The 24786-nt window shown below is 49.9% G+C and overlaps 1 protein-coding gene and 1 long non-coding RNA gene across 6 annotated transcripts in view; one reads left to right on the forward strand and one right to left on the reverse strand.

Moving 5' to 3' along the window:
• Window positions 1-24209, forward strand: part of LOC118575986 (saoe class I histocompatibility antigen, A alpha chain-like) — a 48905-nt gene extending 24696 nt beyond the window's left edge. Inside the window, exons 1-8 of one of the 5 annotated variants that reach the window (XM_036176360.1) lie at window positions 10645-10739; window positions 10945-11214; window positions 11403-11789; window positions 12358-12633; window positions 23506-23622; window positions 23799-23828; window positions 23966-24016; window positions 24136-24209. In XM_036176360.1, the coding sequence (XP_036032253.1) occupies window positions 10667-10739; window positions 10945-11214; window positions 11403-11789; window positions 12358-12633; window positions 23506-23622; window positions 23799-23828; window positions 23966-24012 (1200 nt within the window). In that variant the 5' untranslated portion in view covers window positions 10645-10666 and the 3' untranslated portion in view covers window positions 24013-24016; window positions 24136-24209. Of the gene's footprint in view, window positions 1-10644; window positions 10740-10944; window positions 11215-11402; window positions 11790-12357; window positions 12634-21833; window positions 22104-22326; window positions 22603-23103; window positions 23380-23505; window positions 23623-23798; window positions 23829-23965; window positions 24017-24135 lie in introns of those variants that run through there. The other 4 variants (XM_036176361.1, XM_036176364.1, XM_036176362.1 and 1 more) reach the window with 4 other exon arrangements.
• On the reverse strand, window positions 10149-22094 carry LOC118575997. Its single transcript, XR_004943903.1, has 3 exons — window positions 21818-22094; window positions 10897-11083; window positions 10149-10534 (listed from the first exon to the last, which is right to left on the reverse strand). It is a non-coding gene; the product is annotated as an uncharacterized LOC118575997 (long non-coding RNA).
• Window positions 24210-24786: the final 577 nt, after the last annotated feature.

Here is a 24786-nt window from a genome sequence, read left to right on the forward strand (position 1 = left end):
TCCTTACAGCTGGTGCCATGTACTTTCTATAGTCAGTTCCCAGTTGTTCTGAAGAATTCTGCTGCCTTACTACATCCCCATTCCCTCCTTCCATCTTTATTCTTGAGGGTCCATCTTCATGCCAGGAAGCCCAGGACTCTGTGGACTGGCTGCTTCCTCTGCAAGACCCTCATGTAGGGATGAGAATACTGTTGCTAGCCAGGTAGAAATGTGTGGTGATATTGTGTTCCCCAATATATCATGCACCCTAATACATTTATCTGGGGTCAGAGAACTGAACAGCCGCTAGACAGACATACAGGACAGAATATGGTGGCACACACATCTTTAATCCTAGCATTCCAAAGGCAGAACTCCATCCAGATCTCTGTGAGTTCAAAGCCACACTGGAAACAGCCAGGCATGGTGACACTGGCCTTTAATCCCAGGAAGTGATGGCAGGAAGCAGAAAGGTATTTAAGGTGTGAGGACCAGGAAGTAGGTCTGGTTAAGCTTTTAGGCTTTTGAGTAGCAGTTCAGCTGAGATCCATTCAGATATGAGGACACAGAGGCTTCCAGTATGAGGAAACAAGATCAGCTGAGAAGTTGGCCAGGTGAGGTTAGATGTGGCTTCTTCTGTCTCTCTGATCTTCCAGGATTCATCCCAATCTCTGGGCCCGGGTTTGATTTTATTAATAAGACCTTTTCAGATTTCTGCTACAGAAATGTTAGATAAAGGAGACTGAAAGATGGCCATGGGTAGAATCAAAACTGGCCACCCAGTCCCCTTTCCTGACAGTCTTGCCCAGAAGCTCCCAGCTAGCTGCAGCTTGAGGTGCACCCCAGCCTGCCTCAAACCCCTGCTCAGGGGACTCAATCCCACTTCCTCTTCCTTCAAAGCCTTTCTCTCTGAGCATCTGCCATTGGCACCCCTCCTCAGGAAACCCCTCCATGAGCTCCCTTTAGTCCTGACTTGGAAACGTGTATTTCAAAGTTCTGGTTTGAATCTTCAGCCAAGAATTCCATCCATTTACATATGTTGGCAGCTTGTATAAAGTAAACAAGACTATGTAGCTAACCTGAGCAAGGCAGCTTTGCTCATGTTATCTGCCCTTTGCCAAAGGAATACAGGATAAAATGTTAAGTTCAACAAAGAACTTCATTACAAAGTTGGTTTTGAGACTAAATAGGACACTGATCTACCTTATTTGTTGTCTCAAATTTTCACTGTTTTAAGTTAAATCCTGAAAGAAGAAGAAGATAGCTAAAGAAGACAGTCTGACTCAAGGGGACCTGAGGTAACGCCAGATTGTAGTGTTGGTTTTCAGTGGTTTATACTGTGCTCATGCCAGGGATGAGATTAATTCTCTCCTATGAGATATTCAGGACGTGCTCACCCCCTTCCCCTGTACTCCATCTCTCTCTCTCCATGGCTGATTCTGGGGGAACAGCCTCAAGTAGGAGAGGAATTCTGGGGACTGTCACCAGGAATCTGAGCCCTTTTCAGGTGCCATATGAGGAAGCCCCGTGTCAGGTGACCCCAGCTCTAATGGACATAATATTAAAATCATTTTATTTCAGTTCTAAGTGTTGAGGACAAAGTCATAGTGTCTAGGCTGATGAGTTCTGTGATGGAGAAGCCCAGAGCTGGAGGGCTTCACTTCTCCAGCGCTTAACCTGCCTCAGGTCCTCCTGCCTGGACACTGAAGACAGTTGGCAGTATTCACCTCCCTTGAGTGGAGCGACCCTGGAGAACCACACCTCCTTGCGGAAAAGCCAGCACAGACTCAGACCTGAGCTCCAATTCGCCTAGGACTGACCCAGTCGCCTTGGGTCCAAGATCCGAGGTTTTCCCCAAGAGGCAGACTGGCAACTGTTTCCTATTCCATTTAGAGGAGGCCTTGGGATGCCTTGGCCATGGAGCAGAGCTGACAGAGGGGATGGGGACATGCTCTCACACCATCCAGGTGAAGTCTGGCTGTGATGTGGCTGCCTCCCCCGTGGATAGGAATGATAAGCCCATGATGGCTGCGATGACATCTCCCTGAACTAGGAACTGAGAACCTGGGCGGCTGGGTTAGAGCAGGCAGAGAGTCACTGGGCATACCTGGAGGGCAAGTGCATGGAAAGGCTCTGCAGATACCTGGAGAACCTGAACCCCACTCTGCGTGCAGGTGCCTCTATAACTGCAGTATGATTTGATGGTGAGATTATAACACCTGCAGCTGTGTTTTGTTTTGTTTTTTCAAGAAAGTGTTTTTCTGTGTAGCTTTGGCGCCTTTCCTGGAACTCTCTCTATAAGCCAGCCTGGCCATTAAATCACAGAGAACCGCCTGGCTCTGCCTCCAGAGTGCTGGGATTAAAGGCAGTGTTCTTTATCCTTAAGAATGTTTGGCTATTTGTGGTCTTTTGTGATTCCATGTGCCTTAGTTTTCTAAATGTGAAATATTTCAGAATTTTGATACTAGTACGTTAAATCTGTAGATTGATTATGGTTGTTTGGCCATTTTCACAATATGAACTCTGCCAGTCCAAGAGCATGGATTGTCTTTTCATCTTCTAACATTGTTTTCTATGATTTCCTGTGTTAGTATTTTGAAGTTTTCATTGTGGAGTTCCTACATGTCTTTGGTAAGGTATGGCCTAAATACTTTAGTCTACAGCAGGAAATTTGAATGCTGTGTTTTTCCTAATTTCATTCCCTGAGAGTACACTGTTGGTATAAATGAAAGCAACTTTTTATATGGATTCTGTATTCTGCAATGATAAGTGTTTGTTAGGTCCAATAGTTTTCCAGTAGAACGGGGTCTTTTAAGTAAAGAACATTAGTCTGGGTATAGGAATAGTTTGATTTCTTCCTTTCTATTTTGATTCCTTTTATGCTTTTGCTAGTCTAATTGTAATAGCTGAGACTTCACACACTGTATCAAATAAGGAGAGTGGAGACTGGATCCTCTTGTCTCATTCCTGACTTGAGAGGAAACAATAGGTGTGTCTGCATTTGGCTTAATGTTCCAGCCCTCAGAAGAGCAGGAGGAACAGCACTCCTGGTTTGTTTCTTTCTTTCTTTCTTTCTTTCTTTCTTTCTTTCTTTCTTTCTTTCTTTCTTTCTTTCTTCTCCTCCTCCTCTTCTTCTTTTTTCTCTTCTTGCTCTTGTTCTTGTTCTTCTTGTTCTTGTTCTCCTCCTCCTCCTCCTCCTCCTCCTCCTCCTCCTCCTCCTCTTCCTCCTTCTCCTCCTCCTCCTCCTCTTCCTTCTTCTTCTTCTATTATAAAGCATCTCTATGTAGTCCTTGATAGCCTACAACTCTCTATGGAGACCAGTCTGGCCTCATGTTCAGAGATCCACCTGTCTCTGGCTCCTAAGTGCTTGGATTAAAGGTATGTGCCACAAGGCCTGGCCACTCCTGGGTTTCTTGAGAAGAGAGTCGCTGTCAGGATTCACCCTTTTCACAAGACAGTTCAGAGTCTGTCTTAATGTGGAAGGAGAGAAGATCTCTGAAACAACCCCAGTTTCTTCATTCTTCAGCCCATGTCCTCTCTCAGACCCAGTTCTCTACACACACACACACACACACACACACACACACACACACACACACACACGAGTTTGACTTCAGTGATGTCAAATCCCCCACCCATCAGGACCCTTTTCCTGATGTAACACCTGGAGTTCTCTGACCCTGGGCTTCCCCCACGCTTGCCAATATGTAGACTTGCCCAACAAAAGATCATCCAAAACTCTGTGTATATGTTACAGTAGCAGATTTTCACCCATCTGTAGTTAGAGTTTTCCTGCCTGGCCCAGTCAGGACAAATCTCTCTTCCCCGCCAGTCCCACAGTCGCTCAGACCCAACCAAGAAAGCACACAGAAACTTTGTTTAGAAACTGTATGGCCGTGGCAGGCTTCTTGTTATCTACTTCTTCTATCTTAAATTAAACCATTTCTATAAATCTATACTTTGCCACATGACTCGTGGCTTACCAGTACCTTACATCCTTCTTGCCATGGCGGCGGCTGGCAGTGTCTGTCCTCCCCAGCCTTCTACCTCCCACAATTCTCTTCTCTGCTTGTCCCGCCTATACTTCCTGCCCGGCTACTGGCCAATCAGCAGATTGTTTATACAGAGTGATATCCACAGCACCCATCCATCACCCCATTTCTGACGCCTCCAAGGAAGGTCCAGTGGACCCTGCTGGAGTCCTCAGGAAGAATGCTTTCCAACTCTTCTCCTCATGCCCTCCAGGGACACATGTGACCCATCACCCCAGACCTGAAGATGATGTCACACTCAGGTGCTGGACCCTGGGATTTTACCCTGCTGACATCACTATGACATGGAAGAGAGATGAGGAGGAGCAGACACAGAACATGGAGCTGCTGGAAACCAGACCTGCAGGGACGGAACCTTCCAGAAGTGGGCAGCTGTGGTGGTGCCTTTTGGAGAGGAGCAGAAATACACATGCCATGTGCAGCATGAGAGGTTACCTGAGCCCCTCACCCTGAGATGGGGTAAGGAGGGTTTGGGTGTAAATGGGATCAAGAAAAGATGAAGCCTTCTGCAGCCCCTGGGCAGGGTCAGGCCTGAGAGCTCGAACCATGACCCTCACCTTCCCTTCCTTTCCTTCCTTCCCTAGAGCCTCCCCAGTACATCCCCATCGTGACCGTTGTTGGTGCTGTCCTTGGAGCTGTGGTGATCTTAGGTTTTGTCATTGGAGGTGTTAGGATGTGGATGAGGAAGAACACAGGTATGGAAGGTGCAGGGTGTGTGCTAATTTTTCCATTTATCACCTTCAAGAAAGGTGCATAGTGAATGGGAAGACACAAACACACACACACACACACACACACACACACACACACACACACACACACCATGTGCACACCCATGCCCATCTCAGAGTCTATATGCTGACAATCACCTTAATGTAAAGCACTTGGAAAATGAAAGACACATTCATAACCCTGATGATGGAGGTGATGGGGACATGATTCTCAGAGGTCAGAGGCTAGAGGGGAATATTCTTCCTTCTAGGACAGACCTCCAGACTGGCATTGGTTCATTCCCTGCATACCTCCTTCCCCATGCCTCCTGAGCCAAACCTGGTCTGCAGTCACAATTCTGAAAGCTTGCTGGGGACCAGGACTTCCCTGGTCTCCACAGCTTTTCTTCTCACAGGTGGAGAAGGAGGCTATGCTCCTGCTGCAGGTCAGTATGTGAGGAAGAATTGTCTCTGAGGGTCTTGGGTAGAAGCTGAGCTGATAGTTTCTCCTCTAGCCCCACCTGTCAGTCTCCTGACTGTGTCTGGTTATTTCTTCTGCAGGCAGGGACAGTGCCTAGAGCTCTTCTTGTCTCTGGAGGCTTGAAAAGGTGACACCCTGGGGATTTGGTTTTGGGGCTGAGACAAGAAGGAGAGGACTGGGACCCAGGGCCTCTGGTACTTTCCTTCTCAGTGAGTGGTGTGATTTTGAGAGGTCTTTATATTGACTTTCTTGACTCTTGTTTTTTATCTCAGCACAGCTGCCTCGTGGGACTGAGTGACTAGTTCTGACTTAAGAACCAATGGATAATCTCTGAACAGAAATATCTGAGTTTTTCCTGTGTATACAACAGGAAAAAATCAGAGCCCAACCCAGTCCTGCACAGCAGCACCCTGTCCCTGCACTACATTTGTTCTCTTCCATATCCAACCTTCCTGGTCCAGCAGGCAGGAGGGGACATCTGCATCCTGTCACCTCCATGCTGCCCTGAGCTGCAGCCCCTGACTCCCCACTGAAAATAAGAATCTGAATGTAAAGTTGATTGTCCACATCCTTGACCTGAGACATTGGCAGGTTCATTTAACAGAGAGGATTCCGAAAGTGTGATGGAGACAAAGAATGGCAGCTTGGAGAACCTTCCAGAATCCGTGTTTGCTGTGCTGAGTGTCAGGGGTCAGGAGGAGTCTGTGGGGGCTGAGTGAGGATGGGGCTGTGCCAGGGGGAGCTCAGTCCATGTGAGAATTGCTGTGGTCAGTCCTCAGCTCTGTCACCTCCTGGTCTGTTCTCTTCATCACTTGAACCACATGCTGAGAGTCTGTGATCACAGGGACACTGGGATGACAGAGCCTTGTCCTGTCCCCAGGACTGTGAGCAGCCAGGGCAGCTGTGACAGGTCAGCCTGGGCTCTGACCTGACCATGGCTCTTCACCCCATTTCTCTGTTTATTTCTTGTCTTTTTAGTTTGTGTGGAGGACTTGGCCTATTCTTGTTCCTGTGAGTGGTGCCTGTCTCATCCCCCTTTGGGGTCCCTGAGTGACAGCAGGAGGAGGCCTTTTCCATCCTTGTCCCCTCAAGTCCCCTGCACACAGGAGACTGTGGCCTGAGATGAACTTCAGTCTCCTGCGTTCCTGCCTCCTTCCAGGGATGTTGCCTGGAGTTTCTCCCATTTCCCATGTTTGAGAATCTCACTCCTGTCTGTAGGGTCAGCAGAGAGGACTGGTCCACAGGGTCTCAACTTGGATCCAGTCCTTAGGGACTGTGTTCTGCTCTGCTCCATTTTACAGCATGCCACCCACTCTCACCCAGAAAACATGCATAGCAGGTTCACAACATTATGATCTCAAGTTCCTGGTCCTGAGCAGCTATATGCTGGCTTTGGGTTGGATTCTTCCTGTCACATCAACACTTGCTAAAGACATTCCAGCTCTGACACATTCTCCACAGTGGGGCTCTCCAGTGGAAGGTCTTGACAGATGAAGAAGGCTCAGCAGCAGTCATGAACAAGTGGTGCGTGGGTTCAAATCCTGTAACACTAGTTCCACACACTGACCCCAACCCTCTCTTTTTTAACCAAGTTTTAACATTAGATCTTTTCTCTTGGGAAAAAATCCTTCAGGACTTGGCTGTTGTACAAGATTTTACTACAAAATACGGATTTATCTTCCACGCATGAAAATGGAGGTCAAAGACGCTAGCTCTTCTCGTTTTCATTGGCCTCTGGGGACACCAGTGTTTGCAATGAGGTCTCTGCCAGTTAAGTTTTTGTGAAGTAAGTGACCAGTAGACATTCTGTGAAACCAGAGTCAGGTTATGAGGAGTCCCAAGGGGTTGGTTCTCAGCGTCAGCTCTTAAGGTGCATAGTGACAAGATCGTCACCAGCCTCACTTCGAACTCTGCTCTGTTCTCAGTGAACCTGCAATCATGTTCTCAGGCTGTGACAGGATACTGTGCTGCTGGGAACCATGAATTTTCTAAATGAATTCTACAGACTATAACATGATTTGAACACACCAGCATTTCACTACAATTTCATGATAAATGTACATTGTCATTAAATGAACTTTGTTTTCAAAAATTAAATTACCTTCAGTTACACACTATATTTTGTAAACAAAGGTGGATTTGTATAAAGGTAAAAAAAAAGACCCTTTTTAATGACAGACAATAATTTTTTAAAAATCTATAGGAATTAAATTAAATGTGCTGCTGGAAGGGCTGTTTCCACCTCTTTTACTGGCTTTTGGGACCCTACTCCTCATATTGGGCGCTTTGCCAGCCTGAATACAGGGCAGATGCTTAGTCTTACTGGGACTTCATATGCTATGTTTTATTGATACTCATGGGAGACCTGCCCTTTCCTGGATGGAGACAGAAGAGGAGGGGGTTGGGGGTGTTGGGATCTGGGGGTGTGGGGAGGAGGGGAGGGAGGAGGGGCATAACTGGATGAAAAATATAGAGATGAATAAAAAATATATATAAATGCTGCTGGTCTACTGGGAATTCCCTAGCTTTCTTTAATCCTGGCTTGGAAACATGTATGTGAGATTTCTAGAATGTGTCTTCAGCCAAGAATTTTGTTAACTCACATATGTTTACAGCTTGTATAAAGTAAAACAAGGAAGTGTGACTATCCAGAGCAAGGTGGTTTTGCTCACTTTATCTGACATTTGCCAAAAAAGTAGATGATAAATGGGTTAAATAAAAAAGAAATTTCTTATAAAGATGTCAAGAAACACTGACTCTTACATCTTCTTTTGTTGTCCCAATTTTTAAATTTATTTTTTAAATAAAAGCCTTAAAAAAAGGAGATAGCCAAATCTCCTCCTAACTCACAGGATGCTGAGGTGACATTGGATTTTATTGTGTGTTTTCACAGGTGAAATTAATTCCTCTTCTAGGGTGTTCAGGACTTACTCACTGCTGTCCCCTGGTGGAGGGAAGCTTGGGGCTGAGCTGTGATCTGGGATTGGAAGTTGAATGTATTGTACATCCTACCCCACCTCTGATGACTGGCTTTGGGGAAGTCAGCTGCTATGTCAAAAGCAGTCTCTAGAGAGACCTAGGTAAGCCAGGGACAGAGGAATCCTGGGGACAGCCAGCAGGAACCTGAGCCATTTCCAGTTGCCCTACAAGGAAGCCACATCTCACGTAACCCCAGTTCTAATGAATCCTTGAGAAAACACAGCTAGATGAAAACTGAACTGTGACCTGGGAGAGGTCCTGAGCCAGGATCACTCAGGGACTCTTGGGGTCACACACAGTGGGAAGTAATGAATGGTTGGTGTCTCCAGATGCTGAACTTGGCTGGTTTGCTACATGGCAGCAGGTAACTGAGAAGTGGAATTCTCCCACAGTCCTCCTGTGGAGTTCGGAGGACTCTGAGGTGAAGCCCCAGCCTTCAAAGAGAAGGGATTACCAAGCCTTTCCATCTTCCCAAAGCTATTGTAAGGCTGTATTCTTACCATTTCATTTCAATTTGAAGAATTAAAATTCTCACAGCTAAATAGGATGTGCTACCTCTTAGGTCCTGAGGAAATCCCAGGACTACTGGCTAACTGAGGTGCCTAGGAACATATCAAAGAAGACTCTGGTCACCAGTTTCTCTCAGTCCAAGTACCTATTATAGCAATGGTTCTCAACCTGTGGGTGGCTACCACTCTGGAAGTCAAACAACCTTTTCACAGAAGCTGCCTATGACCCTCAGAAAAGACAGATATTTACATTAGGATTCATAACAGTAGCAAAATTACAGTCATGAAGTTGTAATGAAAATAATTTTATGATTGGGGTCACCTCAACACGAGTGTAGCCAAAGTTTCTCTGGTCCTGCCCAGCTCCACAGTTGGGACGAATCTCTCCGACCCATGTCCACAGCCACTGGGACTCAAGTAAACACATAGAGGCTTATATTATTTACAAACTGTATGTATCTCTTGGCATGGTGTATTCTGATGGCCATGTTCAGCCTGGACTCTTCCAGATGTCTCTGGCTGTTCTCTCCCTTATATCTACCATAAAAACCTGCTCAACCACCTGGGAGTGGCCATGTCCTTATTTCCATTCACTACCAGCCTCAACTATTTAGCTATTAGACTTTCAAAACCCACTGTGACCAATTTCTCACACAAGGAAGCTGGGCTCCTTTCCATGGTCCCCAACAACCAGCCTGGCTAGTCACCATCCCCTTGGCCAGTCCATCAAATGCTAAAGTCAGTGAAGGGACTCCACTCATGTCTTTAGGGCTCCACTTTGATCTGAGGGACTGTCCTAATCAGGACAGATCTTAAAAGGACCAGATACTTCTGTGCCCAAACCCACAGTGTGATGATTTCCTTCACTGACCATAAAGGCACACACATGGCAAAGAACACTGGGTCCACGGAGAGTTACCAGCAGTCCCCCTCTGCTCCCTCCTGACTGCCAGCAAAGACAGGGGGCCTCCCCCTAGAACTGAGGAAGGAATCCTGTCACAAGTTCACCGTGGGCTTGGGGAAAGCTGAGCTGAACATGAGACAACCCGTGGGAGTCTCCGTAGGGCTTGCTGAACAACTTTGCAGGTTTATTGAGAAAACATATCTCGCTGGTCCTGGTCTGTGGTGGCGCACGCCTTTAATTCCAGCACTCAGGAGGCAGAAGCAGTTGGATCTCTGGGTTGGAGGCCAGCCTGGTCCACAGAGCAGCCGGTTCCAGAAGAGCCAGGACTACACAGAGCCCCTGTCTCAAAAAAACGAGAAGAGGAGAGAGAAAAAGAGACAGAGAGACACAGAGGGACAGAGGCAGACACACAAAGGAAGGGTGAGGAGAAGAGGAGAGAGAGACAGAGAGACAGAGACAGACAGAGAGACAGAGAGAGAGAGACAGACAGAGAGACAGAGACAGAGAGAGAGAAACAGAGAGAGAGACAGAGACAGACAGAGAGACAGAGACAGACAGAGACAGAGAGAGACCTACCTCCACTAAATTCCCAGACCAGCTCACTGTGGCCTGTGGCCCACACACTCGCCCACACTCTTCTTCTGGAAGAGTCCTGTGTCCCAGGAATGGGTGGAGTGCATCTTCACAGCATTGAATTAGAGAAGGTCTGAGATCAGTCTGCAGTCTCCCCCTGAATTCCACAGACAGCCTCTGAATAGGGCTCAGGGAGACAGGTTGACAAACGGGCAGGCGCTCTTTCCCCGCAGTTCTGGAGTCATTGCAGCCTCAGGTGCCCAGGCAGTGGCTCTCCGGGTCTCAGGGAAAAGGTGGCGCTGGGCGAAATGCCTGTTTCACTTCCAACCTCTGTTGAGTTCTTCTGCCTAGATGTTGATGACGTAACACTTGTTCTCACTCTTCATTTGAAGAAAGTTCGGAGATAATCCAATCACTGTCGCTCTGGTTTATAAAGTTGCCCCAGAGCCACCCAGAACCGGACGCTCAAGGCCCCGAGGATGGAGGCCATTGTGCCCCCTGATCTCCTCCTGCTGCTGGCGGCCCCGTTGTTCTGGGTTCAAACTCGCGCAGGTGAGTGCGACCCAGGAGGAAAATGGCCTTAGCAGGAAGGGGCGAAGGCGGCACCCAGGAAGTTGCATCTCCCAACCACCCAGCTAGACCTTTCTGCTCCCTTCACCACCCGCATCCCGAGCCCGCGCCCCGCTCCCGTCCCGGCCCGCGCACCTACCGGGGGTCCCGGGAGGAGGGTCGGGGACTCACAACACGCTTCCCCCAGGCTCACACTCGCTGCTCAGTTTCACCACTGCCGTGTCCCGGCCTGGTCTCAGGGAGCCGTGGTTCATTTTCGTGAGCTACGTGGACGACACGCAGTTCGTGCGCTTCGACAGTGTCGCAGAGAATCCGAGAGTGGAGCCCTGTGCCGGGTGGATGGAGCAGGAGGACCCTGAATATTGGGAGCTACAGACCCAGACAGCCCGGACTCAAGCACAACAATCTGGGGAAAGCCTGGTGGTCCTGATTCGCTATTTCAACCAGAGCGAAGACGGTGAGTGACCCCGACCCTTTGCGTCTCCGAAGGACCAACAGGGTTGTCCAGATTCACTGGACTGCAGTGTTATCTGAGACCTGCCCAGCTTCTTAACCAGAAAAGAGCCTGCAGGGATTCCCTTGGACACGGTCTGCAGTTAGTGGTGCTGCACTTCCTGAGAGGGCTGACTACCTTGTCTTCGCTAGACTCTCACACGCTGCAGGGGATGCAGGGCTGCGACATGGGACCAGATGGGCGCCTGCTCCGCTGGTACAACCAGCTGGCCTATGATGGCGAGGATTTCCTCACCTTGAACGAGGACCTGAACTCCCAGACAATGACTACCAGCACTATAGCTCAGATCTCACAGCACAAGTTAGAGGCCCACCTGAAGGCTGGCAACTGCGTGGAGCTGCTGCGGAAACACCTGGAAAGGGGGAAGGACACACTGCTGCGCTCAGGTGCCCTGGGGAGCCATACCCTGCCCAAGTTTCCCTCAGGCTGCTTGCTGGGATTTTGGAGAGCTGAGTGGGATGAGAGGAATTGGGGAACAGCGCACAGGTTGAGCAGTGCTCAGCAAGCACAGATTCTGGGTAAGATCCTTTCCTTCGGGAAAGAAAGAGGAAAGGGACACTGGTGAACAGGAAAGCTTTAACTCACTCCTCCCCAGAGTCCTGGGGGGCTGCAATCTCTTTGGGTTCCAGATCTTTGACCAAAAATGACTCCTTCAGAGAACAGCCCTTCTCTTACTGACAATTGAGAAGTTTATTTTCTCTAACAGGAGGCCAATCTTTTAGTAACTGATCAACAGTTTCTTTCCTCAGGCAATGGCCCGGGACCCATGGGAGCTCTTTCTCTCAGGCCGCCTTCCATGCCTCACACTCTTTTCTGAGTCTCCTGGCCCTCACTCAGCTCAGGACCTGCCCCTCCATCATCTGCAGAGCCCTGAGGCCTCCTACCCCATACTGTCACACTCACATCCTAGATCACCCCAAAGAACAGATACCCCAGTGCCTGTGTGTGCTCTAGCTGGGGTCAATTAATATATGGACACCCTAATCCCACCCCAGTTCTCCTGTCCTTTCCCAGAGGAGGCACATGAACACTGCTGAGTCCCCAGAAGAAAGCAAGATGCCTCATCTTCCCAAATCTTTCCCTCAGACCCACCAAAGACACATGTGACCAGTCACCCCATCCTGAATGAAAAAGTCACCCTGAGGTGCTGGGCTCTGGGTTTCTACCCTGCTGAGATCTCCCTGACCTGGCAGTTGGATGGGGAGGATTTGATCCAGGAAATGGAGTTTGTAGAGACCAGACCTTCTGGGGATGGAATCTTCCAGAAGTGGGCAGCTGTGGTGGTGCCTTCCGGAGAGGAACAGAAATACACATGCCATGTGGACCATGAGGGGCTGACACAACCCCTCACCCTGAGATGGGGTAAGGAGGGTGTGGGTGCAGAGCTGGGGTCCTAATAAGCCCTAGCTCTTCTGGGGACCCTGAACAGGGTCAGCACTGAGAGCTGGGTGGTCCTCACCTCCCCTCCCTTTCCCAGGTCCTCCTTGGTACCAGAAATTCAACATGCAAATTGTTACACCCTGTGTGTATTTCATCATCTCCGTCTTCGTCATCGTCATCGCTGTGGTGTTTCACAAATGTAAGAAGAATAAGCGTAGAGAAGAGATGTGCTCTGAGTTTTCTCGTCCCATTGAGGGTGTGAAGACATAAGTAGTAGTGTGCCTGCTTAGGTAATGGCATGTATTCTCCACGTCTCTGTCTGCTTAATCTGGGATGTTTTGTTGAACCTTCAAAAGTAGAGCGGACTGAAGGGCAGGTTTTGCTTGGGGATGGTTCTGGTGACTGAGACCTCATGCCCAGCTGTCACAGGCGGAGGTCTCACTGAGGACAAAACTCCAGGAAGGTATTGCATCACCTCAGTTCTGGAAATCTCCCTTGGGCTCAGGACTAAAGGGCTGCCTCTAGTCCAGTGATTCTCACTTCACCTGTGGGTAACAACCCCTTTGGAGGTTGCACATCAGATATCCTGCATATCATATTTCATAACAGTAGCAAAATTACAGTTACAAAGTAGCAAGAAAATAATTTTCTGGTTGAGGGTCACCACAACATGAGGAACTGTGGTAAAGGGTCCCAGCATTAGGGAGGTTGAGAACCACTGCCCTAGGCCCTCATGACTGCCTGCTCCCATGCCACCCATACAGGGTTTTCTTCTCTCAGGTAGAAGGAAAAGGAGCACCACTCAGGAAGCAAGTAAGTGTGGTGAGAAGTGGTCTCCGAGACCCTTGGGGCCATGAGAGCTTGCCAGGCCCATAGTTCCTTAGTTCCTCCTTCAGACTCAAGCCTTTGAAGCCTGACCAGGTCCTGCTTTCTTCTTTCCTAGGCATCGACAGTCACCAGGACTCCAGCGGGAGTGCTGGGGATGATGAGGTGAGTGAGGCATGGGGTAAGACAGAGGACACATGATGGGGCTGCAGTCTTTGGACCTGGACATTTGAGTCACACTTTATAATGACCGTCCTGAGTGTGCTCTGAATCTTGTAGGAGATGGCGTCTCCCTTTAGGAGGGCTGAGCCCTATGAGGATCATGCAGGCCACTTCAGACTTTGGACCAATCGATTTATCACCCTTAGAAGGTATCTGCCTGTCCTCCAACCACTCTGCTGAGGTTGTCTCCCTGGGGCTCCCAGAGACCTTTGCTTAGTCTCCTCCCTCAGGGGTCCCCACTTCCCCACCCCTTGTGGAAGCTCCTGGAACACCTACTGCAGAATGGAATATTTATGTATTTATTTTATTTTTGGTTTTTAGAGACAGCGTTTCTCTGTGAAACAGTCCTGGCTGTCCTAGAACTCACTCTGTAGACCAGGCTGGCCACCAACTCAGGAAGATCCACCTGACTCTGCCTGCCAAGTGCTGGGATTAAAGGCATGTAACACCACCACCACCTGGCTCAGAATGGAATCTTTTGTTTTGATCCCCATCAGACATCTTCATGGTCAACTTGACTGAACTTAGAATCACCTAGGAGCCTTCCCCTGGGTGTGTCTGTGAGGGTGTTTCTAGCCAGGTTTAACTGAGGAGGAAAGAGACGCTTTAACTGTAAGGTGGCTCCACTCCTCAGCTGGAGTGTCAAGACTAAGGCAGCAGCGCACTGGAGTCCCCCTTCCTGTTTCCTGACCAGGACATGAGCAGGCCATCTCTTGCCACTGTGAACAGAGGCGGGCCCCACTTTTCTGTCTTGAAGACCTTATACCTGTCTCTTCCCTAAGTGGCTTCTTATCGGTTATTTTGTCACAGCATCATGGGGCACAGGGTTGGACACAAAGCTCCACCCCCTCACCCACAACTCCCCGAGTAGCACCCCCTAATCCTTTACTCAGGCCAAATTGGGATCTACTCAGGCTTTGGTGCAGAAGAGAATTGTGGACTAATAGAGTTGGGGTTTAATAAACATCCTTTCTATCTTCTTATATTAAGGTGGCATAAATCTATTTACTTGTTGTGTGTGTATGTGTGAGAGCCATACATAGCTCATGTGTGGAAGCCACAGGACAACTAGCTGGAGTCTGTTCTCTTCTTCCCCCATGAAGGTCCAGGGATGACACACATGGAGGCAAGTGCCTTTACCCACTGAGCCATCTGGCTGACCCAATACAGGTATTTTTTGAAGGTCTAATCACGTTTGTGTTACTTTTTGTTTGTTTGTTTGTTTTGAGACAGGGTTTCTCTGTAGCTTTGGAGGCTGTCCTGGATCTCGCTTTGTAGACCAGGCTGGCCTCGAACTCATAGAGATCCACCTGCCTCTGCCTCCCAAGTGCTGGGATTACAGGCATGCGCCACCACCACCCGGCAAAGATTTATTTATTTATTTATTATGTATACAGAAGAGGGTGCCAGATGTCATCACAGATGGCTGTGAGCCACCACATGGTTGCTGGGAATTGAACTCAGGACCTCTGGAAGAGCAGTCAGTGCTCTTAACCTCTGAGCCATCTTTCCAGCCCATTTGTGTTACTTTTAAAAACCCATTTTTATTGGACTTATCTAAGTAAAAGCTTTCACTGAAGACAGCCTGCATCTCTTGTGGATCTATTCCTGGCATTTTTTCTTAGGCTTCCTTCCTTCATTTGGCCAAAAGTTTAAGCCATTCTGCATCCTCATCCTCATTTTCCTCAGTGCATTGTTTCTCCAGAACAGTACATCACTGTCTGCATCAGGACGGATGGAGTCACAGGATGATGACTCTTGGGTGTGTTGGTCCTGAGCTTCTCACCTTCTTTATTTACATTCTGACAACACGTTGACCAACATCATCAGCTTCTTTAGAAAGATTGAAAAGCTGCCAGATTCTGCTAGCTCTTTTGGGCCCCATCCACTGAAACATTGTGGTATCTATTAGTCCAGTAACCCCATTGTCTCCTTTGCCTTCAATAACCAAGTTGAGAACACCCAGACTGGCATCTACAATGTATCTATGAACAGACTTGCACTTCCTCTGTCCAGTGTTCCTTGGTCTGTGACAAGAATGTCCCTACACATTCCAGACTCCTTGCTTCATGGAAAAACCTAGTTTTCCTTCCCACACTGATTCGGACCATGTAGCCCTTCCACTATCCCCCAGAGCATCATTTTAGTGGCCATTCCCTTCTCATGGAAAGCACAAAGCTTGCATTCATGTCCACTTCCATGAATGTCTGACAGGTCCTGGGAAGGAGGTGTTGAGCTCCGTCCTAACACAGCCAACCCCTAGGAAGTGCCATGAAAAAGAACCTATACAAGTATTTTAATGTAGACTTTAAACAGGAGGATTAAGAGAGGTGCCAAGAAAAGAGATAAATGTTAAGAAAGACAAGCCAGGCAGTGGTGACACATGCCTTTAATCCCAGCACTCGGGAGGAAAAGGCAGGAGGATCTCTGAGTTCAAGGCCAAACTGGTCTACAAATTGAGTTCCAGGACAGCCAGGGCTACAAAGAGAAACCCTGACTCAAAACAAAACAGAGGAAGGAAGGAAAGAAGGAAGGGAGGGAGGGAGGGAGGGAGGGAGGGAGGGAGGGAGGGAGGAAGAAGGAAGGAAGGGAGGAAGAAGGAAGGAAGGGAGGGAGGGAGGGAGGGAGGGAGGGAGGAAGTAGGAAGGAAGGAAGGAAGGAAGGAAGAGACAGACATACCAAGAGCATGTGTGTGGGCTCGTTAGACTCTGCTACCTTCACAACTAGCCATATAAACTAATGGGATGAAGTTTGAAGCTATTAGCCTCAAGAGTGTTGCTAAGGAACCTAAGTGAGATCAGCAGATGGCTTTACAGGGACACCTGACAGGGTTACAGTTGTTAAGATGAATCTAGACCACAGGAATGCAGGAAGGAAAGACATTTCCTCTGTAAACATGTCAACAACTTGAGACTCCCAGAGACCATCTTGGAAGAGGACTGGGGTTCTATTCAAGGTTGCACACTTCCTTGCCTTAAGCCTGGATCATTATTACTTTAATCCTGCTCTTCCAGGGGACCAAGCTTCAATTCCCATGACCCACATGTTGGCTCACAACCTTCTGAAACTCCAGTTCCAGGGTATCTGATGCCTTTTGCTGGCCTCTTTGGGAACTGTCAACTTTTGTCAACCTGTGCAGATCTTATTTTGAATCTCTGGGCCTTCTCAATGCAGCAATCACTCACAGTGAGTCCAGCAGCGGTACCACCTGATGGAGAGCCTCAGAGTCACTGGGATCTTGCTCTTTGTAGCTCTTAGAGACTTGTCCCCAAGGTCTCCTGGTCCTGTGTAACAGGGCTGCTCTAAGGTAACACCTACCCTCCACCCTGACACCAGCTGACCCCACACTGGCACTCAGCCTGCCGATCAACCAGAACTCCATTCTGAGTTGCCTGGTGTGCTTGGGCACACCACCTGCAGCCAGTGCCTAAACTGCCATCTCATGGACCGGATGCAGGGGCTGCCAAGGCAGTTGCACCAGCCCCCAGCCCACAACCCCACCTGCCACTGTGGCTTCAACTTGTCCCACATTTGACTAGCCAGCACCTCACAGCCAGAGAGGATCAGGACCACCTTGAACTGCCTGGTACAGGAAGGAGTCCACCACTGCCAGGAGTACAATCCAGGGAGCTGAGAGTCTTCATTCCCTGGTTTGCATGAGACCCAAACCAAAGGTCATTTCTCCCAACTCCTTGGATTCAGTTTACTGTAGACCTGGGGACCTCAGGCTCCTCCTCCAGTAAGAACCTCTGCTGAGTTCACACTCAGCAGCTTTTCAGCCCTGAGTCCCTGCAATTTCAGCAGGTGAAAGAGAGATGTCCCCGATACTCATGACAGGCCTGCAGGCACCTGTTGCTCCTACACAGCTTCAAAAGAGACACCATTCCATCCAAAGGCCATGAACAGCCCACCTTGTGCAGTGCAGTCTGCAGAGTGCTGAGTCTCACCAGTGCATGCAGCTGCAAGAGCTGTGGATACCCGGGAGCCCAGGAGACTGATGCCTGTAGCTGTCCCACTGGCGGACAAGGACTCAGAAGCTCAGGTCAAGGTTGACATCAGGGGGAACTTCACCCCTCTTCATCCTGCCTGCCCTCTTGGTGCCTTTCCTCATTCAACTACCAGCTCTCAACCACCCCAGGTGCCCAGGTGAGCCCATGGCTACTCTGGATGTTGTGGCCCATGCTGCTGCCCTGAGCTGGCTATGGGCCTTGGAGTGAAGCTTGAACACCAGGGAATCCAGAGAGAGGTTCCCGTGTGAGAGGTGACCTGTTGGTGTGACCACATGACCTCATGCTCAGCAGCTCTACAGACTGTAAAAGTAACGGGGAGGAAGAGGGAGGAAGCTTGCTGGCCAGTCCCCATCCATGAAGACAGTCAGAGAAAGAAGCAGACAGTTCCTCAGGAGTAGTCCCCTCAGCCCTGACCAGGACATGGGTTTTCTTTGTTCCAGTTTCAGTGCACCAACACTGCTTTTTCCTGCAGCACCAGGCAATCCAACATTAGATGCAGAACTCCCCTGGGGTTCTCTGCATTCTTTCCTTAGTATTTCAAAGCAGTGGTCTGGGGCTTCTGAGGTCTTGAGTTTGCATAGTAATATGTGCAGTGAGCAAGACACCAGAAATTAGAGCATCAACTCTGGGTGCAGACTTGGATTCTGAGGGGGAAATCCCAGGCTGGCCCCAGACATCTGTGTTGATGGGGACTCTAGAGATGCCTTGAAAGTGACAGAGTTTTCTGGGTGTATTCCAGGCAGCAACCAAATCCATCCTGGGAAGGTGAGAATAAAATGGAGCAGCAGTGGGAACCATCATATGACCCTTCCTGGGGAGCTCAGAGGAAAGAAACAGCCATGTTCACAGAGTCATAGATCACAGGAAGCAATAAGGCTAGAAAGGAAAGCCAGCATGCCATGCTGACAGCAAGGATGTGTGTGTGTGTGTGTGTGTGTGTGTGTGTGTGTGTGTGTGTGTGTGTAAAGCCAGCATGCCATGCTGACAGCAAGGATGTGTGTGTGTGTGTGTGTGTGTGTGTGTGTGTGTGTGTGTGTGTACAGGCTTGGGACCATGCATGAGCTTATATAAGTTAAGTATAAGAAGATTAAGAGGGGTATAGATGGGGCTGGAGATCCAGAGTTCAATTCCCAGCAACCACGTGGTGGCTCACAACCATCTAGACTGAGATCTGGCGCCCTCTTCTGGCCTGTAGGCATGCATGCAGGAAGAACACTGTATACATAACAAATAAATATTTTTTTTAAAAAGGGAGGGAGTATAGATGAACAGCTAACAAAAATGAAAGCAGGAAGTTGGTTGTTCTGGGGAAGTTAGAGATCAGGACTTATTAGCACAGTGGTGAGAACATCTTCCCACATCTCAGAAGACAAGGCATTCCATCCACACAGGAAGAATACTCCTAGGGAATCAGGGGACAGTGCAAGAAGTCACACTGAAGTTGTAGTATGAAGGAAATGTCAACAGGCAGGAATCTGGCACTGAGGTGCCAGGACTGTTATTCCCCAGTGTAGATGGAACCCTTTGAGGACCCTGTTTGTTAGGACCCCCGTTGTGACTGGAGACCCTTTGAGGACCCTGTTTGTTAGGACCCCCGTTGTGACTGGAGACCCTTTGAGGACCCTGTTTGTTAGGACCCCCGTTGTGACTGGAGACCCTTTGAGGACCCTGTTTGTTAGGACCCCCGTTGTGACTAGAGACCCTTTGAGGACCCTGTTAGGACCCCCGTTGTGACTGGAGACCCTTTGAGGACCCTGTTAGGACCCCCGTTGTGACTGGATGGAGCACTGTGAAGGGCTTGTTGAGAGGAGCTGCAGTCTTCTCCAGGACAGGGGAGGGGTGGGACAGGAGGTATTCTGGTTGATTGAATGGACACTTTTTATTAGTGTTTTTTCAGACTTGACAAGGGCACTGATCTGAGGCATTGTATGTGGCCTTGGCATTGGAGTGTTGAGGGAGGTTCTTTTGTCTAACAGAAGTGTGGGCTGGCATGATGAAAGTGCCCACAGAATGGACTTTCTTTTCTGTGGCCTTAACACAAATTGGGGTTTGGTCCATAAACCCTACCTTTAGCAAGACTGCACTCTCCACTGGCAAGCAAGAGGAGGTGAGAAGGGACATTTGTGTACATGCAGCCATGAGAATGCTGGAAGGCACAAGCCCACCCTGATAGGGGTTCCACAGAAAATGGACCTTTTATGCCCACCCTTGGGAGGAGGCAACAGCAAGCAGGATCCAGGCCAGCTTAGTCTCCATAGAGAGTTCTAGGTCAGCTAAGGCCACATAGTGAGACCTTATCTCAAAAACAAATGAGTAACTACATAAACAAAAAATTAAACAACAGCAATAAAAAAGGAAAACTGTGTGCGGAGGAAATTGTTAACTGGGTCCATAAGGGCAGCGCCTGAGAATATGCAGCCTATGTGGTCAGGAGTCAGGGCCAGAAATGTTAGCATCTTCCCCAAGGGCTGAGTTGTGTGATTTGAGATCATGGGCTTTCAGGAGAAGGTAGGACCTGGGGACAGAAATAGCAGGAAAACAATGGAAGTCATAATGGTTAAAAATGACACCATAGAGTGACTTCAGGAAGATGGGTGAGGATTCTGATCATCCTGATTGTGAATCCAAGAAGTCTATATTCTGGATAAGCCCTGTGTGTCTGGTGAGGTCACTTTCCATGGTTTTAGTGACCTTTGTTTACCTGAGGTCAAAAATAACAAGTCACACACTACAGATAGAAATAGCATTACATTTTACATTTTGGCCTTTCTGCCTAATGGAATCAAATCTCTGTCCCGCTAATCCATGGCACCTGACACCAGAACCATCCTCTGTCAGTGTCCACCCTGTCCACACTGCACAGGGCTGAGGTACTTAGGGAACACCTCAGTTTTCAGATCACTGTCCCACACCATGCACCATCCATGTCCCTCCCCTCCTCAGCTCACAGGTCATCTCTCATCAGCAAAGTGTGGGCGCACTACAGCCAGTTATGGGGACGGTCCTGCTCTGTGAAATTGTCCACTCCTTAATGTGCCTGATTTATTAATTAACTGTATCACAGGAGTGTCTATACAGCCTTACATGGACTGTGGGCAGCATTCACTGCTGGGCTGCATCCAGGCAACTGTAGGAGGGGGACACATGTCCTGGAGCTATGTTCTGGCTTCACACAAACTTAGGCTGTGGAATGGAGATCGCTTAAAACACAACAGTGGGGACCAGGGATGCATCATCTGGGGACAAACACTAGGAGACTCTGGGTCTAGCAGGAGACTGCTTTAGCCATTCATTCACATAGGAAGAACACAGATTCCCGACCAGTCATGCCTGGCAGTGTGAACAGCCCACTGCAGGTGAACACAGGACTCTGGTCTCCAGGAGTCTGTGTGGTGCTTGCAGGGCAGCACCTCTGCTTTTAAAAGAAACCATTTCTCCACTGCATTCCTGACCGGCTCTGGGTCTTCACACTGAGGTTGGGGCCGGGGTTGGAAAGAGCAAAACAGCTGCACTTATGCAGATGTTTTCCACTGGGATTACCATCAGACAGATTCTGTGCCAGGATTCAGGGAGACAATGTTATACACAGGGTTCGTGCTGAGGAAAGAGGCGGGATAAAGTTCCATGTTCCTAGAAGCTTCCAGAGTCTGGGGAGAGCTGAAGAGGGGTTAGGTTGGAAAGTGTAGACTTTTGGTTTAACTTCTTACTCTGTCAGTGGCTCTCAAGTTCGTACCCACAACAGCAACCTCACCTCACACTCTCATTGGGAACGGGTTGCTAGAGAACGTGGTAGAAATCTCTGTGAGGACCAGACAGGCCTGTGCTTTGGCTCCCGAGAACCCTGAAGATCCAGACCCCTGTGCTCTGCACCCTCCTGCTGCTGTTGGCTGCGTGCCACCCTAGGCTCCGCCCAGACCGAAGCAGGTGAGTGCGAGGTTCATGGGGAACTAGTCTCTTCCAAAAGAGCGGGATTGGCACCTGGGAAGCCGCGGCCCCGCGTCGCCCGGCCAGACCCTCCCGCCCGTCTCCACCCACGTCCCGCGCCCCGCACCCCGCTCCCCTCCCGGCCCCGCACCCGCCCGGGTCCCGGAGGAGGGTCGGGGTCTCACCGCGCGCCGCCCCCAGGCTCGCACTCGCTGCGGTATTTCCACACCATCGCGTCCCGGCCCGGCCGCGGGGAGCCCCGGTACATCACCGTCGGCTACGTGGACAACACGCAGTTCGTGCGCTTCGACAGCGACGCGGAGACTCCGAGGGTAGAACCGAGGGCGCCGTGGATGGAGCAGGAGGGGCCAGAGTATTGGGAGGAGGAGACAAGGAAAGCCAGGAACACAGGGAAGAACTTCAGATTGAACCTTCAGACCCTGCTCCACTACTACAATCAGACTGATAATGGTGAGTGACCGCGGCCGCGATCACAGACTCGACCCTTCCCTGTCCCCTGGGACCGGCCTGGGTCGTCCTGACCCGCTGGGTCGAAGTTTCATCCAAACACCTGCCCAGACCCTAAAAGACCCTGCAGAGTTTGGCTTAGGTTTTGGTTGCACTTTTGTTTCTGAAAGGTCGGGTTATGGGCAGGGTGGCCGCACGGTGGCACTGACCACCGTGTCCCCGACAGACCCTCACACGCTGCAGTGGATGTACGGCTGCGACCTGGGGCCGGACGGGCGCCTGCTCCGAGGGTACTGTCAGGAGGCCTACGATGGCCGGGACTACATCGCCCTGAACGACGACCTGCGCTCCTGGACTGCACACGACACGGCCTCACAGATCTCTAAGCGCAAATCAGAGGAGGCAGACGAGGCCGACCACCAGAGGGCGTACCTGCAGGGCGTGTGTGTAGAGTGGCTGAAGAAATACTTGGCGCTGGGGAAGGCCACCCTGCTGCGCTCAGGTACCTAGAAATCCCTCCCCTTTTCCTTGGTAGTGTGGAGGAAAGGCTTGGAGCACGCTCAAAGGAAGAACGCTGTCCAGCAGCCACTGGACTGAAGAATAAGGAGAGGGAGACTCAGGCTGCTTTTCCCATAGGGCGACTAATTCAGCCTTGACTATGGCCCTGGACACACGGGATTTTCTCTCAAGCCTCCTTCCGTGCCCCACACTCAGTGTCTCTGGAGTCTGACCCCAGCTTTTCTGAGTCTCCTGGCCCTCACTCAGCTCAGGACCTGCCCCTCCATCATCTGCAGAGCCCTGAGGCCTCCTACCCCATACTGTCACACTCACATCCTAGATCACCCCAAAGAACAGATACCCCAGTGCCTAGCTGGGGTCTATTAATATATGGACACCCTAATCCCACCCCAGTTCTCCTGTCCTTTCCCAGAGGAGTCACATGAACACTGCTGAGTCCCCAGAAGAAAGCAAGATGCCTCATCTTCCCAAATCTTTCCCTCAGACCCACCAAAGACACATGTGACCAGTCACCCCATGCTGAATGAAAAAGTCACCCTGAGGTGCTGGGCCCTGGGCTTCTACCCTGCTGAGATCTCTGTGACTTGGCAGAGGGATGGGGAGGATCTGACTCAGGACATGGAGCTGGTGGAGACCAGACCTTCTGGGGATGGAACCTTCCAGAAGTGGGCAGCTGTGGTGGTGCCTTCGGGGGAGGAGCAGAGATACACATGCCATGTGGACCATAAGGGGCTGACACAACCCCTCACCCTGAGATGGGGTAAGGAGGGTGTGGGTGCAGAGCTGGGGTCAGGGAAAGCTGGAGCCTTCTGCAGACCCTGAGCATGGTCAGGGCTGAGAGCTGGGGTCATGACCCTCACCTTCCCCTCCTGTCCTTCCCTTCCAGAGCCTCCTCAGTCCACTGTCCCCATCGTGACAATCATTGCTGTCCTGGGTCTCCTTGGAGCTGCGGCCATCATTGGAGCTGTGGTGGCTGTTGTGAGGAGGAGGAGGAGAATCACAGGTAGGAAAGGACAGGGTCTGGTTCTCTCTCGGCACCTTTCAGAAGTGTGCTCTGCCTCATTAAGGGGAACATCCACAGCCCTCATTGCTCCTGTCTCTGACCTGGGTCTGCTGTCAGTTCTGGAACCTTCCTAGGGTCGGGGTCTTCCCTGTCTCTCACAGCTTTTCTTCTCACAGGTGGAAAGGGAGGCTATGCTCATGTTGTAGGTAAGTGTGGGGAGCGGGATTGTGCCTGAGGCTCTTGGGGTGGAGCTGGAGCTAGTGGGGAGCACAGCCAGACCATAATTCCTCCTCCATCCACATCCTCTCAGTCTCCTGAATGTACCTCATTATTTCTTCTTCAGCAGGCCGCGACAGTTCCCAGAGCTCGGACTTGTCTCTGGAGGCTTGAAAAGGTGACAGCCTGGGTTCTTAGGATTGGGGCTGAGGCAAAGAGGAGAGGACTAGGTCCCGGGGCTTCACAGATTTAGACATTTTAATGAGTCATGGTGGGACTCTGATGCTACACCCACAGCTAGAGCTTCCTGGAGCGTGGCCTCAAGCGGTTCCCCCACAATCAGCGATCGTCATGCAGCCTGAGGATCCCAGGAAGCCCTGGAGAACGAAATGGCCTTGACGACAGTCCTTGTTGGCACTAATCACGATCTTTCTCTGTATGTCTTATCTGTGTCTTCTCCAGTTAACAGCACGACCAGTACAGGTCAGCACCAACATGACTGACCCAGGTCACCTGTACCCGGAGCACCTCCATTTATCAGACCAGTGTATAAGGAAGCTCAAAAGACTTCCTCAAATACATCTCTGGGGTCGTTCCTGTTTAGAGTAGAGCAGCGCGAGCTCTTGTCAGAAACAGCCAGAAAGCCCAAAAATAAAAGTAAAAATAAAAATGTTACGAGGGAATAAACATTAAAATAGCGTGCCAGACCCTTCTAGAGAAAAAGAGTTAGAGAAAATTCCCCAACACACACTTCCCGGGGGGTATACACAGTACTTCTTAAGAGGGAGCTGGTGGACAGCCCCTAGGTGGACCCCCGAAGGTGGAAGTTACCTAGAGCCGCTCCCATATACAGGAAGTTATGATAAAGTTGGGAACAGATGGGTAAATTATGAAGAACGGCTTGGAAAGCAAATGGGCATATGATAGTAAAATATAACCCAGGCTGGC

This window comes from Onychomys torridus, unplaced genomic scaffold (genome assembly GCF_903995425.1).
Source record: "Onychomys torridus unplaced genomic scaffold, mOncTor1.1, whole genome shotgun sequence".
Taxonomy (NCBI): Eukaryota; Metazoa; Chordata; class Mammalia; order Rodentia; family Cricetidae; genus Onychomys; species Onychomys torridus.